Here is a 17,608-nt window from a genome sequence, read left to right as displayed (position 1 = left end):
GTTTTTTTTTTTTTTTTTTTTTTGCCTCTCTTATATAAATCTCTCAGTCAATATACACTTGACCATGTAATGATCAAAGATTATCAAAAGATTCAAAACCACTCTGTCCAAAAGATAAAGAGCAAGACTTTGGTTTGCTTCTTCACAATGATTTGCTGCGTTTAACGACATTTGCCACTGTTCCCTTTTACAGATCTCTTGGCTTTTGTGCTCTGTGTTTGTTCTTCTGTCTTATAGGTTTTTGTTCATTCCACTTAACACTCTATTGATTTTTTTTTTTTTTTGTAATTAACAAACCTTGGGTCCAAAAGAGAGGGAAACAAAACAGAAAAGCTGCTTAGAGAAATCATAATTTTACAAACCATTTTTTTTTAAAGTTTTCTCCTTTTTCTCCCTTTTCTGCCTTAAAAAAAAGTAAACAGAAAAAGAGCTTTCCTTTTTTGTCATTCAAATCTCCCCTGAAGTCTCAACCACAGCCATTATCATGGTAGGGTTGGTCCATAAGTGACAACAAAATCACAACAGAGGAAGAGGAAGAAGAAAGAAAGCAGATACAAATAAGAGGACCCAAAACAAACACACTTCCTTTCCCCCCTTTCTTCCTTCAACTTCTTTCGAACATTTTCTCCATTGGTTTGATAATAAATCCTTCTAGAGAGCTATCTGAGTTTGCAAAGTCGCATTTGAACTGAACGCAGCTTTTTTCTGTGGCTGCTGCATTTTCTCAAGCTCCACCTCCCACCTCTCCTTTGAAATGGCTCCATTGCTCACAGGCTCATACGCCTAGAACCGCAAAGAAAGAAAAACAGATTAATTCCAGATATTTACTGAGATTCAGTGTGAGAATCCATATTTTTCAAGATTGTGTTGGATTCTGTATTGAGGGGAAAAGAGGGATGGTGAGTACCCACCTCGAGTTTTTGGACAAGTTCTTTGGCATTAGGGGCAGAGACAAAGATGTGTCTCTGAGATGGCTTAATAAAGCCATCGTCAACGGCTTTGTCTATGAAAGTGAGGAGGTAATCGTAGTAACCATCAACGTTTAGCAAACCCACCTGCTCATAGATTTGATCAGAGTCCAAAAGGGGGAACAAAGATCAAAACTTTATCAGCAACAAAATCAGAGGCAGAGACAGAGAGAATATACTTACAGGCTTGTCGTGGATGCCAAGTTGTGCCCAAGTGATCACTTCCAATAGCTCTTCCAGCGTTCCATACCCACCTGAAAAAAAACAATCACCCAAACTTAAGTTCGATGCCATGGTATCTGAAGTTTCTGAAGTTTGAAACTTGACCAAAGTTTCTGAAGTTTGAAACCAAAATTCAATTCTACTTCAGCAGAGAGAGAGGGGGGAGAGAGAGAGAGAACCTGGTAAGGCAATAAAACAATCGGAGTGGCGGGCCATTTCAGCCTTTCTTTGATGCATGTCAGCGACGGCTCTTACTTCACCAAATGTTTCGCCCGTTATCTGTTACAGCCACGTTTGATTTAGACATTCTATTGAGCACTACACATGCATTCTTCAAAGGACGTGAAAGAAACGTAAAAAAATGAACTGTTAAAGCTCACCTCTTTGATCATAAGTGTCCTCGGTATGATCCTATTTTATTTGTCACCCGTCAAGTCATAAGGAAACAAAAGAGAAAACACAAATTAGTGAGATACCATTGTCAAAGGAAGAGCTTAAAGACGAAGAAATGCCAAAGCTTTTCAAACACATGAACTTACCCAAGTACATTTCCCCCGGCTTCATGAACAGCCCGTGCGACCAAACCCATCAACCCTATACTTCCCCCTCCGTACACAAGATCCAATTTCCTCCCCACCTGCGTCACAGCGGCAGAAAAATGAAGACCCATCTGAGAATTCCATGGCTTCTGGCAAGTTCAAAAAGAAAAATAAGCACAAACCAGCTCTCGGGCTAATCCAATGGCGGCATCTCTGTAGCAATCTCTGTTTCCAGTGCTGCTCCCACAGAACACACAAACCCTTTCGAATCTCGACTTGGAAAGTTCCATTCTTTGGCCTTGATTATGCTATTTTTTTTGTGGGTTTGGTTGGGGGATTAGGGTTTTCTTTTGGGGAGAAAGAACTTGTGATTCAAGTAAACTCTTTCTGCCTCACTTTGTGATGCAGGTTGGACAGGAAGTGGGTGTTTATATCGACAGAACAGGGCAGCACTATTCCATCCATCAAGATTGTTTTCGAGTTTTCTTTCCCTTTTCTGATTTAAAAGTTGTGGCCTTTACGAATAAAGATTGAGACTTTAGGGTTCAAATAAAAGAAACAAAAATAAGCACAGCACAGCGAACGAATATTACCTCTACAAGTTTCCAACTTTAAAAAAAAAAATGGTGACGCTGTTACATGATTTTGGGTAGGTATTTTTTTTATCTTCATTTATATTTATTTATTTATTAATTTATCTTCCTTTATACGTGTTAGTGTTTACATCATCAACCAATTTCTCCAATTTTTTTTAATAATCTGTCGTATGGGCATGTAAACACTAACACGTATCGACTTCGGGTTTGATCCTAACGTAGAGGGTCCCACCTCAATCTTTTCTATCTGCCTAGTAGTGAACTGCTTGTTGTTTTTTTATGATGACGAGCCCGCGTTTCGTCAAGACGGCACACAATACAGCTTGGCAAGGATAGAACGACACGTATGTTGTACAATACAGATGAGAATCTCTGTTTTGAACTCCAGTCTAAACTTATCCAAGTTCTCTCAAAAGATTCCAACTTTTACATAAAGAAATTCAGAAGAAGAAGAAAAAAAATGTGTCTTTGTCAAGGCCATCATAGTTTTTTTTTTCCTTCTGATTTTGGGTCAAATCCTAACTTTGACCGAGTCAAAGACTCAACCTTTCACCATCCTCCCTGCCTACCTTCTCCAAATCTGAAGCTGTCAATCTGACCCTTATCATCATTATCACCTACCGAACACTACTCATCATTTCCCTGAGCCAAAAGGAACATCAAAGCCGAGATTTCAGTGAGCAAACAATGTATGTATATATACAATTACCAAGATCTTGTCTCTATACATCAAAAATGGAGGAACTGACAGTGAACTGGGCTTTTCTTTTGTGTAAGATGGGCTAGAACCAAGAATGGATCCAGCCTTTCTCTAAGAACCTCGGGAGATTTTTAGGTTTTCTTCCTCCAGCTTAGATTATGGATCTGATGAAACTAAAGTAAACTAACCTTGTCCTTGTCTGGACATGATCCTCGTACCAACTGCAGCTGGATCTTCTAGTGCTCTTATCAGATGCTCGGCATGCTCTTTAACGAGTCCGCTGCATCAGCGTCATTGTCCATCCCTCGATCGGATTAGTCTGTTGCATTCAAACATTCACCACAAGAAAAGGGTTTAAAAGGAATCAGATTGTCTACAATTCTCTACTCAAACTTAATATGGCAATCATATATGGACGGTTCATCAGAGTTGAAATGCATCCTGAAGCATTTGGCCAAACAACTCTTGTCCTCTTTCAAGGGGGTTTTTGCTTGAATTGAAGCTCCTCCCATGTGATTTCCTCAAGGATTCGAGGTTGCTCCCGATTTTACGTCTGAATCAATACCAGTGACCAACTACATCACTTTTCCAGCGGATTGTTGGCAAAAATACTCCTTTGGGATTGCTTTTGTCGTCCCCTATGTGTACCGAGAATCATGGCTGTGCTCAGTCAGATTCACAAGGCATGAAAAGATTCATTGCTGTGCTCCTAAATGCTAACCCAAAGTCCATAGTCTGGTAATCCATATATTCGGTTCTGGAAAGCTTCGATGCCCATCTTTTTTGCTTCTTTCTTGAAGTAATCTCCAAAACCCGAAATGACCAAGCATCTCAAAGAATGTATGGTGTCTAGCAGTTCTAGACGCCTTCCACATCATTTGTACGTATGCACCTCTATGCAATAGTAGCCCGAAGAACCAGCCTAGACCCCTGGTCAGCATAAGAATACAAATGCACAAAAACAAATTATACACGAGTCTCGCTAATAAAGTGTCAGATGCAAGTTGTAAAACAGTGTAGCTTAGCTTGGATTATACCTTCCCAAGAACAATGGGATCTTCTCGCTCAAGGGAAGCACTTTGAAGAACCTTATTGCCCGCCAGAGGCATGGAATTCAAGAAAATGGCGACGTATAAAATCTCCACTTAATCGATTCTCCTTAACATCCTCGGTCTCAGATCACCAGAGATCTCAGTTTCAGTGTTCCTCACGTAAGGACTCAAAAGGAAGATTGAATACCAGCAACACAGACTCCATGAAAAGAGAATGAATGAAAACACAAGTTTATTCTTATCTATAGGTGCAAAACCAGATGAAGTTTCAGCCCTAATCTGAATTGTCCGAGCTAATCTTTGTCTCAGCAGCGAGATATTACCAATTGTCATGGACGTAATTAGGAATTCAAATGATTACAATTTCTCCAAAAGCAGGACCAGGATTTCGTTTTCACCGATTAGTCAAGTCCAAGTTCGAAACTTCAAAGTCTCGACGAGAACAATCAGCCTTCTCTTGTTGTTTTCCGCCGTTAAATCAGAACAAGTGGAGAGCTTGAAAACCCTAATTAACAAGAAAACACAGATCCCAGAGACGAACACTGATTCAACCAATCCAAGACGAGAGAAAAATTCAACCAGTTAACAAAATCAACCAAATTGCTTCATTCATCAAAATTTAGCGTAAACGGCAAATTTCTCATCCAGAGACAAAAATAAAAACAAATAACCGAATTATAATCCGATTCAAGTAAAAGTATGCATGAGCCTCACCGGCAGTCTCAGAGCCGCCATTTTCGCTGGCCTCTCTCACTCACTCTCTCTCTCTCTCTCTCTCTCTCCGTGTTTGCAAAGAGACCACGCGTTTGATGTTGCCGATGTCGAGCTGCATAACGGTCCCCAATAACCGGTTGAATGGTATTATTATACCGGATCCGGTTTACAATTTGACATCGGTTTGGTGATTTAACTCTAAAGAAACGGAAATGAACCCTAAATTTAAACCAATTTTTTTTTTTTATGTAAATTTAAACCAAATATTCATTCTGACCACTATGTTTCTTTTTTTTTTACCACTATGAATTGTTGTAGATTTTTTTTTTGAATTTAATCCATAAATTTCTACATTTTTATCCCGTCAATTCAATAAATTGTTAATTTTTACCTTTTTATGACCACATCAATCAATCATAAAAAAAAGGTAATGATATATTTTTTCTTATTTCTTCGAAACATTATATCTTCGAATCTTAAACGTTACAATTAAAAAAATTATATAACACTAGACAGACTTTTACACACGCAAATCTTTAGGAAGTTAAAGAACTAGGGTGTCAATCGATCTAATCCAACCCGAGCCCGTATCTGGTCCAAAGGTTTCGCGTTTGGATTTGGATTGGTCCGATTTTTTTAGTTCTACGTAACTAAACCCAAGTCTAGTTCTATAGATTTCGGATCGGGATGAACCGGGTTAACCCGTTAAATTTGTTTTTTGAATTTTTTTTTATTATTTTTTTGAAAAAAAAAATCGAACTTTCGGATTGACCGGAAATTCGATCTGAATTCGATCCGAAAGTCTACAAATTTTCGGATCTAAATATCTCAACACAAAATCTGTTATTCTTCGACTGAATCGGATAGGACCTCACACCAAAATTTGTACCCCTATTATGAATCATATGAATTTTGTTGCATTATTTTGTTGTTGTTGTTTTACTTTTATTTAATATAATTGGTAAACTTAAGTAAATTTCCAAGCCTTTCCTTGAGTGAGATGATTGATTGGATTTATTAATCAATTAAAAAATTATAAAGTCGATTAATTGATTATTCTATCAATATTGGTTTGTTTTATTTTTGTTATGTAAGTTTCAAGCTTTTCAATTATTTTTTTTTGGTCCACCAATTTCTAGCCTTCTAATGGATTTTTTTTATTCGAATAATTTTAAGCATAATTATAATAATTATATTTGGAGCAATAAATGTTCTAATTGAAAAGATAACAAAATGGTAGTGGCATGTTGCCTCCATAGTGCTTCCCATATATTCTCCAAACTAAATAAAGCAAAAAAGAAAATCACTTTAATCATCTTCCTAGACACTGCCTCTCTTTAATAATTTGAATTTACATTTTCCTTTGTTGAGTAATTAATGAAAACATTGAAAATTTGTTCTACTTGATTCTCGTTTTGATTTCATTTGAGATTATTCAACCGACTAATTTGTATTAATCCATAATACATATATTTTGTAATTTTGGTTTTGTAGATATTTCAAGGGAAATCTCTATGTTGACATTTATAGTTCGCTAGATTTTATTATAAAAAAACATCTTTAGTAGTTGTTATTCATATTTATTAGCAACCAAATAAATGATTTTTTGAGAAAATATAAAAAAAGTTATTTTCCTTTTAATTTTGAATAGAATATAAAACAATTTAAAACAAAATGATTTTAAAAAATAAATATTTATATTAAAATAGAATTGAATTGATCCAGACAAGATTTGGATCTAAAGAAAATTTATATGAATATCAAATGAATATAATTTAAAAATAATGAAACAAAATTGAAACCGAATGACAATTCAAAATGTGCAAACCTCGTTAGAAGTAATAAATAATAACCAATTAAAATTAAATATAATTTGAAAAAGTATACTCACACAACAACTTGGATTGAGAATAATCACATCGATTCTGTTTCTTTGATATGAGTCAGATACACTTCACTCAAGTACAAGTATCACTCAACCCAGTCCGTTTTACTCCCCTGAGTAAAACCCCTGATACACAAGAAACTCTATCGACTCTCAGACACCTTGTGTGAAGCACACACCACGTGTCACTCTAGACTCCATCTAGAATCACTGAGCAGTTCGTCTGTTTGATTGAAGACTCCCCCTCAGATGTACCTCACATTCACTCAGAGTTACTCTCACCAATCATAGAAAGTTCTCACCATAGCCATAAACTCCACGCCCGCTTTCCTGTCGCTTCCCATATATATATATCTGCCGCACAGCAACGCTTCAGATTGTAACCCCCAAAAACACTGTTCTCAAGGGACTCCACCTTCCCATGTATTTTGTCTCACTCTTAATTCTTTAATGTAGAAGCCCCATGCTCCCCTTTGTCCAATGTCTTGCCCATACTTGTTTGTTGCTCACATGGTCCTGCAGTTTCCTTGTTCCAACATTCTCCCCCTTTTTGACTTTCTGTTTGAACACACAAAAACACTCACAGAGACACCATAATCATACAGCATTTATCCGAAACAAAACATACTTAGTTCACATAGAGTCACAACATATGACATAGATTACGCAATGCCATTATCCTAAAAGAAAAACACACACATGCATTAGAACTTCCTTAAGTCTACTTGATCAAAACCGAACAGCTGTTCGAGCTCTAATCAGCCTATTCTGACAAGCGTTCTTCTTCTTCTTCGGAGTTCTTTCGAACATCGTCATCCTCACCGTCACTGTGTTCTTCCACTACCTTCTCTTTTCCTTTGTTGGAAGCAGTTGCAGACTCTCCCCCTGTGTGTTTAAACAGAACCTCAAAAAGTTAGAAAAGGAAAAATGATTAACAATCATACCTGAGTAGAGTAGCGCTCTGACAGTTACTTTGAAACTCTGCACGAAGTGCATGTTGCTGAGCTCGAATTTGACTGAGCAGCCTGACGTTCCTCCTCAAGGACTGTTCTACTTGCAACAATATACGGTCATGCTTTAACAATTGAGTGAAGGTCCTGCTGCTTAGTTGAGCTTTACTCAGTCTTGCTTGCTGAATTCGAGTTTCGATGGTCAGAGGGCGTTGAACTACTTCTGTAACTTCTGAGTCAGCCAAAATTTCAGGACTTTGCCGTACAATCAGACTCTGAATGAGACATGGATAAGGTAGGAGAAAACGAACTCTCAAATCAGCTGCTCGGGAGAGAATGTGATTGTAGACAATGCAGCCCAGATTGATCTCTTCCTTTCGCAATAGCTTAAAGATAAGCATTGCAAGTTCGTCCTGAATCACATCGGATCGTCGTGTAGGCAACCAATTAGTTTTCCCAACTAATTGCAGTACCCGACTCTCAAATTTGAGATCTGAAATACACATCTTCCCATTTCGTTCTGCTACATATTCACCTGTGAGGGCCACTTCCATGTCTTCTAGTGTTGCACCAACCGGGAAAGCCGCCAACCCCTGATCCAGATTCTCAGGCGTTCCAAGCAGTCTGTTGATGATCCCTGGAGAAAATTCAACAAACCTCCCTCTCACATATGCTTTATGATACATGGGATCACCAGAGACTTCAGTTGCTGGAGTGAGATTAGCATAGAATTCACGCACTAGTACTTTGCTAAACGAGCATGCATATGTCAGGGTTCCTGTAAGTTGTCGCTCTTCAAACAAGTCACATATTCCATGCTTCCGAAAGTCCATAACATTCACATTCCTCTCGGCTATCACCTCTACCCCTTTAAATTTGTCGAACCGTTTCTTGGTTTCAGAGGACAGGAATTTTTCAGAGAAAGGTTTGACACTTTTATCACCTGACTCAGTAGTTGACATGAGTGGTTGAGATGTGCCTCCAGTACTTACTCCCTGAGCAGTCCGTGACGTTTTCCGTGAGATCCCCTTCACAGAGTGTGAGGTAGCTTTCCGTTTCTTAAGGGCCTTCTTCGCCTTTGATTTCTGCTTAAGAGTGATTAGTGGGCTATCCGAGTTATCAGAACTTACAGAGGTAGTCACTCTTCCTTCATGAGATTGAGACTCAGGATCGGCTCCCTTTCCTGTCTCCTCTTGCGTTGCTTCACCAGTTTCAGTGACTGTGCGTTCTTCACTTAGTGTTTCTTTCCCGATCTCTTGTTCCAGTTCAACTTGTTCTGTAGATTCTGTATTTTCTTCTTGATTGGGAACCGCTGGCATGTTCAGCCCTAAGTCTTCGGCAATTTCTTCAGCAATTTCTTCAGCAATTTCTTCAGTTGTACCCACCCTAAGTCTTCGGCAATTTCTTCAGCAATTTCTTCAGCAATTTCTTCAGTTGTACCCTTTGTTACATTCTCATTGATCTGATCAGGGCCTTGCGATCCCTCCACACTAGTCACAGTGCTTGGCTTAGCTTTCTTCGTCTTGCCTTTGCCCTTCTTTGTACGGGTCGTCAAAGGCATCACATCTGAATCCGATTTCTCTTCTTCTTGTAATGATTTTCCCGCATCATGAAGAGCATGTCCTCCTTGGTCCATATTCTGCGATTTCTCAGTGATAGCAGAGAGGTTAGGGTTACCTGATTCCCTTGCCTGTCTGGTGGTAGCGCGTGTAGATCGTCTCTCTCCTTTCATGAGATTCTTTCCGACTTTCTTGTTCACCATGATGGACGATTTTTCGCGAGGCTGCAGTTTCTCTTACTAAAGCAAACAGGAGAGAGAGAAGAACTTGAACATGGGTGAGTTAGGTGTGCGAGATATTAGGGCCGATTTGAGTAACCGCTTAAAAACTGAAAAATTTCAAAAAAATTTCGTGAAACCCTAATAATTTTTCGGTTCCCGCTTTGTCACAATTGGGCTTTTTCATTTTACAGAACCACTTAGACACTCACAGGTATCATTTACCTCTTTTATTCAGGCCAAAGAAACTATAAAGAAAACATTAGCTCAGCATAACGAATCAAATGTTTCAGTCGGAGATACCTGTCATAGAGATGATTAAGTCACTGAAATGACCCTTTGCGCCAGTTGCACTTCACATGTTCTCAGGTGCTTCTCCAATGAAGAGCAATCATTGTTCCATTTTTTTTTTTTTTAACTTTTACATACTTTTAGGTTCAGAACTCCTAGGACGTTGTACCGACAGAGACTTCCCACCATTTAGATCCAGACTATCTCTTTTAGAGATATACTCATGTAGGTGCAATTTTCTGCCACCTCCAGCGGAGTATTTGGAATCTCCCCTTTTTTTTTTGAAATAGAGATTCTCACTGCCCTTAGACCATCGTATAGAGCTCTGTTTCACAACTTAGACCCGAGTAGCTCGCAAGCTTACTCATGTCATATGCCCTTCTTTTTTTTATTCAAATAGGTATGACAGAGGAGTAACAGAACCTGTATCACGATTACTGTATTAGTGAGATGCTTCTGAGAACTAGTGAAGGACACCTGGCGTTCATTAATTTATATTATTTAATAAATTTTTCTTATTTAATATTCGATTCGATTTGGTTATAGGACGGCCGCCGGAAACAGACGGCAGCCGGAAATGGAAAAAAAAAGAAAATCAGATAAATGTTTTTTTTTATATTTTAAAAAACAACCATAATACCTACTGGCTCTACTTTCCTACACACTTTTCTCCTGAAATGTCTGAGAGAGAAAACACCAAAAAAAAACTATTGTTCCCCAACACCAAGGGATTTTTGCAAGCAAATGAACCTGTTCATGTCCAGTGGTTTAGTAAAAATGTCAGCCAATTGTTTCTCAGTAGGAACGTACTTAACTATCAAGGATTTCTTTTCAACTTGTTCCCGTAGAAAATGATGTCTGATCTCAATATGCTTGGTTCGTGAGTGTTGCACAGGATTTTTCGAAATGTTGATGGCACTAGTGTTATCACAGTATGCAGTAAAAGAGGATAGATCAATACCGTAATCGGAGAGCATTTGTCGCATCCACATAAGTTGTGTGCAGCAACTTCCCAGAGCAATATACTCTGCTTCGGCTGTGGACAGAGATGTTGAGTTCTGTTTCTTGCTATGCCACGCCACCAGGTTGTTACCGAGGAAGAAACAGCCTCCAGAAGTACTTCGTCTATCGTCAGTGTGACCTCCCCAGTCTGAATCGCAGAATCCCACCAGCTCGCAACTCGTATCTTTAGTGTAGTGTACACCATACTCTGCTGTTCCTTTGACATATTTGATGATCCGTTTCACCGCCTGCAAGTGAGACTTCTTAGGTTTGGCCTGGTATCGCGCACAGATTCCAACACTTAGACAAAGATCAGGTCTACTTGCTGTCAGATAAAGTAGACTTCCAATCATTCCTCTGTACAGTTTTGTGTCAACATCCTCCCCATTTTCATCTCGTGTCAGGATTGCTGTAGTAGACATCGGTGTTCTAGCTGACTTGCTTCCTTCTAGTTCAAAGCGTTTGACCAGACCTCGAGCGTATGTGCTTTGCGATACAAACATCCCATCATCCTTTTGCTTAACTTGTAGCCCGAGAAAAAACCTCAACTCACCAAACATACTCATTTCGAACTCATCTGTCATCATCTCAACGAATGCATCCACCTTTTTCTGAGAAACAGATCCAAACACAACGTCGTCCACATATACTTGAACCACCATCAATTTTCCATCTTCGTTGTGAGTGAATAGTGTCTGATCTACTCCCCCTCTTTTGTACCCGTGCTCGACTAAAAACGACGTGAGACGGGCATACCATGCACGAGGTGCTTGCTTGAGCCCATATAAAGCTTTCTTGAGACGAAAGACATGATCAGGGTAGTGAGGGTCCTCAAACCCAGCCGGTTGTTCAACATGAACCTCCTCTTGTAGGACACCATTGAGAAATGCACTCTTGATGTCCATTTGATACAGCTTGAAGTTCAAACTGCAAGCAACACCAAGAAGTAATCTGACAGATTCTAAGCGAGCTACGGGTGCAAAAGTCTCGTCAAAATCAACCCCTTCAACTTGTGTATACCCTTGAGCAACCAACCGGGCTTTGTTGCGGATGATCTCACCGTGTTCGTTCGATTTATTTTTGAACACCCACTTGGTTCCAATCACATTTGTATGCTCGGGACGTGGTACCAGGTACCAAACATCATTTCGTGCAAACTGCTCGAGCTCTTCCTGCATAGCCCGGACCCAAAATTCATCTTTCAGAGCATCACAGACCTTTTTCGGTTCGATCTGAGAGTTGAAACAAACAAATCTAACCAAATCCCTGTAATTGATTCGAGCCTTATCTCTGGTTTGTCGGGGTTTATGCAGATCCCCAATCAGATCACCTGCAGAGTGATTGCGATGAACTGTCACGGTTGTTTGAGACGTTGGAATCGAATCATCTGATTTCTCATCGTCGGAGAGCAACTCTTCTGTGTCGTTTTTTACTACCAGCTCAGGTTTTTCCGCAGGGAGTTCTGAAGGACTCCGAGAAGTACTTGGAAGAAGAGAAATGCTCTCATTACCCCTTGGAAGTTCTTCATCGAAAACAACATTCGTAGATTCCAGCACTGTCTTGGTACGTAGGTTGAATACTCTGTACGCCGTTGAGTTTTGTGCATAGCCGAGAAAGATCCTTTCATCGCTTCGTGCATCCATCTTCCCCAGATATTCTCTATCATTCAGCATGTAACACTTGCATCCGAACACATGGACGTACTTGAGTGGTGGAGGCCGCCCTTTCCAAAGTTCATAGGGAGTTTTTAACATACCATGGCGTAAGTAAATGCGATTTATCAGGTAACAGGCTGTGCTCATGGCTTCTGCCCAGAACCGTGTAGCAACACCCTTAGCATGCAGCATTGATCTAGCCATTTCCTGTATCGTTCTGTTCTTCCTCTCAACCACTCCATTCTGTTGAGGGGTTTTGGGCGTTGAGTACTCATGTGAAATTCCATGTATGTTACAGAATTCCTGAAACGCATCATTTTCAAATTCTCTGCCATGATCACTCCTTACACGTTCGACGCTGCCTTTTCCATTCTTCAATTGTAAGAAGAGATGTTGAAAAGCAACACAAGTTTCAGACTTTTCCCGTAAGAAGCGAACCCACGTAAATCTGGAATAGTCATCAACACACACAAGTACATACCGCTTTCCTCCTAAGCTTTCAGTTTGCATTGGTCCCATGAGGTCCATGTGCATAAGCTCTAAAATGTGTGTAGTGTGTATCTCCTCTGACTTCTTGTGTCGTATGCGAACCTGTTTACCCAAATGACAAGCTTTGCACACGAACTCATCGCTGTGAGATAGTTCTGGCATTCCCCGAACTGCTCCTGACTTAGACAGCTTTACCAAGGCTCGAACGTTGATGTGCCCCAGTCTCTGATGCCACAGGCTCATCTCATCCCTTTTTGTCAACATGCACGTGTGATGTGGAGGTGACCTTTCAGTATCTACCCAGGTGTAGCAGTTGTTTGAGTTCCTTTTTCCTGACAATACGCATCTGTTATTTAGATCAGTAACAAAACATGCGTTCTTTGTGAACTTAACTCGCATTCCACTGTCGCACAACTGACTTATGCTGATTAGATTTGCTTTCAGCCCCTGTACGACTTTAACATCCATCAATTTTGGTACTCCTGCCCCATCCAGTGTTCCTTTACCAAGGATCCTTCCTTGTTTACCATCCCCAAATGTAACGCTACCCCCTTTCGAGGTTACTGTGAAGTCTTTCAGTAGTTCTCTGCTTCCAGTCATATGTCTGGAGCATCCACTGTCGAAGTACCAACTTCCCATTCTGCAGTCATTGTCTGTTGTGTAGGCTACATTGCAAGTCAGGTCTGACTTCCGAATCCATCTGAGATTCCATGGAGGGTATTGGTAAGTGAATGAGGTATACCTGCGTGTACTCCTGATTCCATTCAGATATCGACAGTTTCTTCTGACATGTCCTTTTCTTCCACAGTGATAGCAGGTCCGAGTTTCTTGATTTGACCACTGATTTCTCCTTGTTGTCTGTGTTAAGTGAGTCCTTGTTCGTATTGATCCAGGGATTTCTTGGTTGAGTTCTCCTCCATACATAAATTTACCCTGGGACTGAGGTTTTCCATGATATCCTAATCCTGATTGGTCTCTAACACTCCTTCCTTGGCTCAGTAAATGGTCGAGTTTCCCAGTTCCACTACCCAGAAGGTATAGGTTCTTCTTGGTTTCTTCCAACTGACACTTCATCTGTGATGCTTCCTCTTCTTTTTGAGTCAATTTCCGTTGGGTGGCCATGAGTTGGACCTGTGTCTGTTCGAGGTCCTTCTCCAACTGTTGTTTGTCACTAATCAGTAGTTTGTTCATTTCAACAAGCCTCGTCATTTCTTTAAGGATATCTTCTTCGGTTACTTCTTCACCATCACTGTCTTCAATCTGATTCTCTTCTTCCTCAATGACACCAAGAAAAGCCACAAAGTTGGTCATGTTGTCTTCGTCACTATCGCTTTCCGTGTCTGACGTTTCTTCCTCATGTGTAATTAGTGACTTCCCCTTCTGTTTTATGCATTCCATTTTCGTGTGTCCAAACCCTTTGCACTCGAAGCACTGAATTTCTTTCAGATGTTTCAGCACACTTTCTCTTCGTGTGATGCTTGGGCAAGTCGCCTTCCAGTGTCCTGTTCCTTTGCATTCTAGACACTTCCCTGCTTCTCTGTCATCTTGTGCTCTGGGTCCTCTCCTTGCCTTTTTGAAGAACCTGTTGAATCTTTTTACGATGAGGGACATCTCTTCCTTCAGCTCCTCTTCAGATGTTTGTTTGTTCTTCAATGGTTGTCTTACATCAAGCTCAGTTGATTTCTCTTTTACCTCAGGAGCACATAGTGCAACTCCTCTTTTGGTTTGTACAGGTGATCCATCATTCATGAGTTGTAGTCTCAATTCATGGGCCGCAAAAGTTCCTACAGCTTCCTTAAATGTGACAGTGTCCAGGTTGTTGACCCCTTCAAAAACTAAGATCTGAGAGTGATACTTAGTTGGCAAACTGTTCAGAAGCTTCTTCACAAGGCGATCATCAGAAATCTTCCGACCAAGTACACTTGCCTCATTTGACAAGGCACTCAGTTTTCCACAAAACTCTTTTATACTGTCATTGTCCCCCATCCTTAGACGCTCGAACTGAAGGTCTATCATGTCGAGTCTGTTCCTTTTTACTTTGGATGTCCCTTCGTGAATAAGTTCGAGAGTATCCCATGCTTCCTTCGCAGTTTGACATCCTTGGATCTGCTCAAATTCCTCCTGATTGACGCTGCTGAAAATGATTGAAAGAGCTTTCTGATTCAAGGCTGAATCCTTCTTCTCTTGAGCTGACCATTCATTCTTTGGTTTAGGCTTTGTCACTCCATCGACAGTATCAGTCGGTTGTGTCCAGCCATCAGTGACAGTGTTCCAAGTATCTTCATCCAGGCCGCGAATGTACGAGCTAATCTTGACTTTCCAATGTCCATAGTTGGTGGAGTCAAGCACGGTCGTCTTCCCAAGAGTTTGCAGTTCTTTAAAGCCTTCCATTGTGTGAATTTGGACCGTACACCGATATGAGAGGAGTGACTCCTACGATCAGTGACCCGCTCTGATACCAATTGAAAAAGTATACTCACACAACAACTTGGATTGAGAATAATCACATCGATTCTGTTTCTTTGATATGAGTCAGATACACTTCACTCAAGTACAAGTATCACTCAACCCAGTCCGTTTTACTCCCCCTGAGTAAAACCCCTGATACACAAGAAACTCTATCGACTCTCAGACACCTTGTGTGAAGCACACACCACGTGTCACTCTAGACTTATGAGTCAGATACACTTCACTCAAGTACAAGTATCACTCAACCCAGTCCGTTTTACTCCCCCTGAGTAAAACCCCTGATACACAAGAAACTCTATCGACTCTCAGACACCTTGTGTGAAGCACACACCACGTGTCACTCTAGACTTCATCTAGAATCACTGAGCAGTTCGTCTGTTTGATTGAAGACTCCCCCTCAGATGTACCTCACATTCACTCAGAGTTACTCTCACCAATCATAGAAAGCTCTCACCATAGCCATAAACTCCACGCCCGCTTTCCTGTCGCTTCCCATATATATATATCTGCCGCACAGCAACGCTTCAGATTGTAACCCCCAAAAACACTGTTCTCAAGGGACTCCACCTTCCCATGTATTTTGTCTCACTCTTAATTCTTTAATGTAGAAGCCCCATGCTCCCCTTTGTCCAATGTCTTGCCCATACTTGTTTGTTGCTCACATGGTCCTGCAGTTTCCTTGTTCCAACATAATTAATTTTCAAATTTTTGTAATTCCAAAACCAATAGCCAAAAAAGAAAATTAGGCATATATATTAATTAAAAAAAATCCAAAATCCAAGTAATTATTTTCGCAGTCTTGGTGCCGTTCAAACAAAGTGGGTTCACGACTTCCTTCAGCTGCCAACATAAAGTTGAGTTTCCATTTGCATTTTTCTTATATTACTTTTAAAATTCTCAAAATTTTCAATTTCTTTTCTCCGGTGCCTAAATATTTCTAATATATTATATACCCACGTTTATTTTTTATGTATAATATCGTACGAAATTATATTGTAAATATTTTAGCTTCGCCTGTAAACTTTGAATACCTTACTCATTCAATAAAAGAAAATTTTTTAAAATATTCAAAGAGTTTGTGTATTTGATTGTTTTGGCCACTTATTTTTGTTTTATTTTTTTTTTACATTGACTAAAAAACCGTTAAAGTGATTCTAAAATTTGTTAGAAAAAAACTTTAAAATCTATCAATAGAATATTTAAATTTTTATAATTTATATTGAATGTATAATCGAAGATGTCTTAATTATTGGAATTTAACTAAAAAACTTTAAAATCTATCAAAATATATTTGCATTGGGAATTTGTGGGACATAAATCGTAATTATATTATGGACTAAAGCAAGCTTAGGTTGTGGCCATTAAGTGATTGCACAATTCGAAATGTGACGTGGTCGCTTACGTCACCATCCCACGTCATGCTGCGTTGGTAAATGGTCCGCCGGAAGGTTCGAGGAAGATGTGAACATAAACAAAAATCCTTAAGAGGCTCTCTTTCCATTAATAAAATTTTGTTTCCTTTTTTTTTTTATATTTTGCCATAACGCATTTTCCTATTACATTTTTAATATAATTAAGGTTGTACGTTTTGTAGTTTGAGTACGAGTTATTATTTTAAAATGACAAAAATGCTCGATAATTATATATTTAGTTTAAGTTCGTGAAATATCTTGAATAATGTAATGTATTTGTTGTTTAAATCATCACTTAATCTTTTAAAAATTTCTGATTTTAAGACACTAAGAAAAAAAGAAAAAAAAATTACTGAAGTCCACATAAGTTTTGTGTAGGTTCATGTTATAAATGTGAAAAATATAAATAAAAAAATAACAAAAATCGAGTAAATTACCCATGGAAAAATTTTCCACAAAAAAAAAACAGCACAATTTGGATACTTTTTTTTTTTATTTCTGCTGAATTTGTTAGCATGTTTGTCAAAGAAAATACCAAAATGTTTTAGCATAACAGAGGTAATATAAAAATTACCCAATATCATACATATATTATTTATTTTTCATAGTCAAAAAAGGAAGAAAAAAGAAACAGCAGACATATATATATATATACACTCTTACATGTTCATATAGAATTACACAATCACGTTACAACGAGACAGCAAAATCAAAACGATGCCGATGAGAGAAAACAGGTTGATCGATTTTCTTGCGTCGGAATCGTTAGAAAGCGGTTCTCGAGCCACGTCACAACACATCTCCATGACGGATCTACGGGGTCCCATGCAGATTTCCGGCGACGGCGACCGGGAAACGGAGAGAGTTCCGGCGGAGGAGTGGCTGCC

At 39.4% G+C, this 17,608-nt stretch overlaps 2 protein-coding genes and 1 long non-coding RNA gene across 3 annotated transcripts; all 3 read right to left on the bottom strand.

The window, feature by feature from the left end:
• Positions 1-415: 415 nt before the first annotated feature.
• Positions 416-2,204, bottom strand: LOC104819666 (cytokinin riboside 5'-monophosphate phosphoribohydrolase LOG5). Its single transcript, XM_010549829.2, has 7 exons — positions 1,912-2,204; positions 1,730-1,827; positions 1,571-1,601; positions 1,370-1,469; positions 1,152-1,222; positions 912-1,055; positions 416-783 (listed from the first exon to the last, which is right to left on the bottom strand). The coding sequence occupies exons 1-7, from the start codon at positions 2,017-2,019 to the stop codon at positions 652-654; spliced, it is 684 nt and encodes a 227-aa protein (XP_010548131.1). The 5' UTR covers positions 2,020-2,204; the 3' UTR covers positions 416-651.
• A 452-nt stretch (positions 2,205-2,656) lies between these two features.
• LOC104819665 lies at positions 2,657-4,889 on the bottom strand. Its single transcript, XR_772841.1, has 5 exons — positions 4,792-4,889; positions 4,401-4,582; positions 4,063-4,276; positions 3,214-3,955; positions 2,657-2,967 (listed from the first exon to the last, which is right to left on the bottom strand). It is a non-coding gene; the product is annotated as an uncharacterized LOC104819665 (long non-coding RNA).
• A 2,550-nt stretch (positions 4,890-7,439) lies between these two features.
• Positions 7,440-8,945, bottom strand: LOC104820182. The gene is made up of 2 exons (XM_010550552.1): positions 7,649-8,945; positions 7,440-7,561 (listed from the first exon to the last, which is right to left on the bottom strand). The coding sequence occupies exons 1-2, from the start codon at positions 8,943-8,945 to the stop codon at positions 7,440-7,442; spliced, it is 1,419 nt and encodes a 472-aa protein (XP_010548854.1).
• Between the last annotated feature and the right edge of the window lie 8,663 nt (positions 8,946-17,608).

The sequence above is a fragment of the Tarenaya hassleriana genome, unplaced genomic scaffold, assembly GCF_000463585.1.
Source record: "Tarenaya hassleriana unplaced genomic scaffold, ASM46358v1 Cleome3, whole genome shotgun sequence".
In the NCBI taxonomy this organism is placed as follows: Eukaryota; Viridiplantae; Streptophyta; class Magnoliopsida; order Brassicales; family Cleomaceae; genus Tarenaya; species Tarenaya hassleriana.
The sequence above is the reverse complement of the archived record's forward strand: the minus strand, read 5'-3'. Positions and strand labels throughout refer to the sequence as shown.

Excerpts from the sequence above, each read along its gene's own strand:
- LOC104819666 (XM_010549829.2), bottom strand. The coding sequence starts at position 2,019 with ATGGAACTTTCCAAGTCGAGATTCGAAAGGGTTTGTGTGTTCTGTGGG. Across the intron at positions 1,470-1,570 it reads GGACACTTATGATCAAAGAG|ATAACGGGCGAAACATTTGG; the intron begins GTGAGCTTTAAC and ends TGGCTGTAACAG. Across the intron at positions 1,056-1,151 it reads TTGGCATCCACGACAAGCCT|GTGGGTTTGCTAAACGTTGA; the intron begins GTAAGTATATTC and ends ATCTATGAGCAG.
- LOC104820182 (XM_010550552.1), bottom strand. The coding sequence starts at position 8,945 with ATGCCAGCGGTTCCCAATCAAGAAGAAAATACAGAATCTACAGAACAA. Across the intron at positions 7,562-7,648 it reads ACTTCGTGCAGAGTTTCAAA|GGGGAGAGTCTGCAACTGCT; the intron begins GTAACTGTCAGA and ends TTAAACACACAG.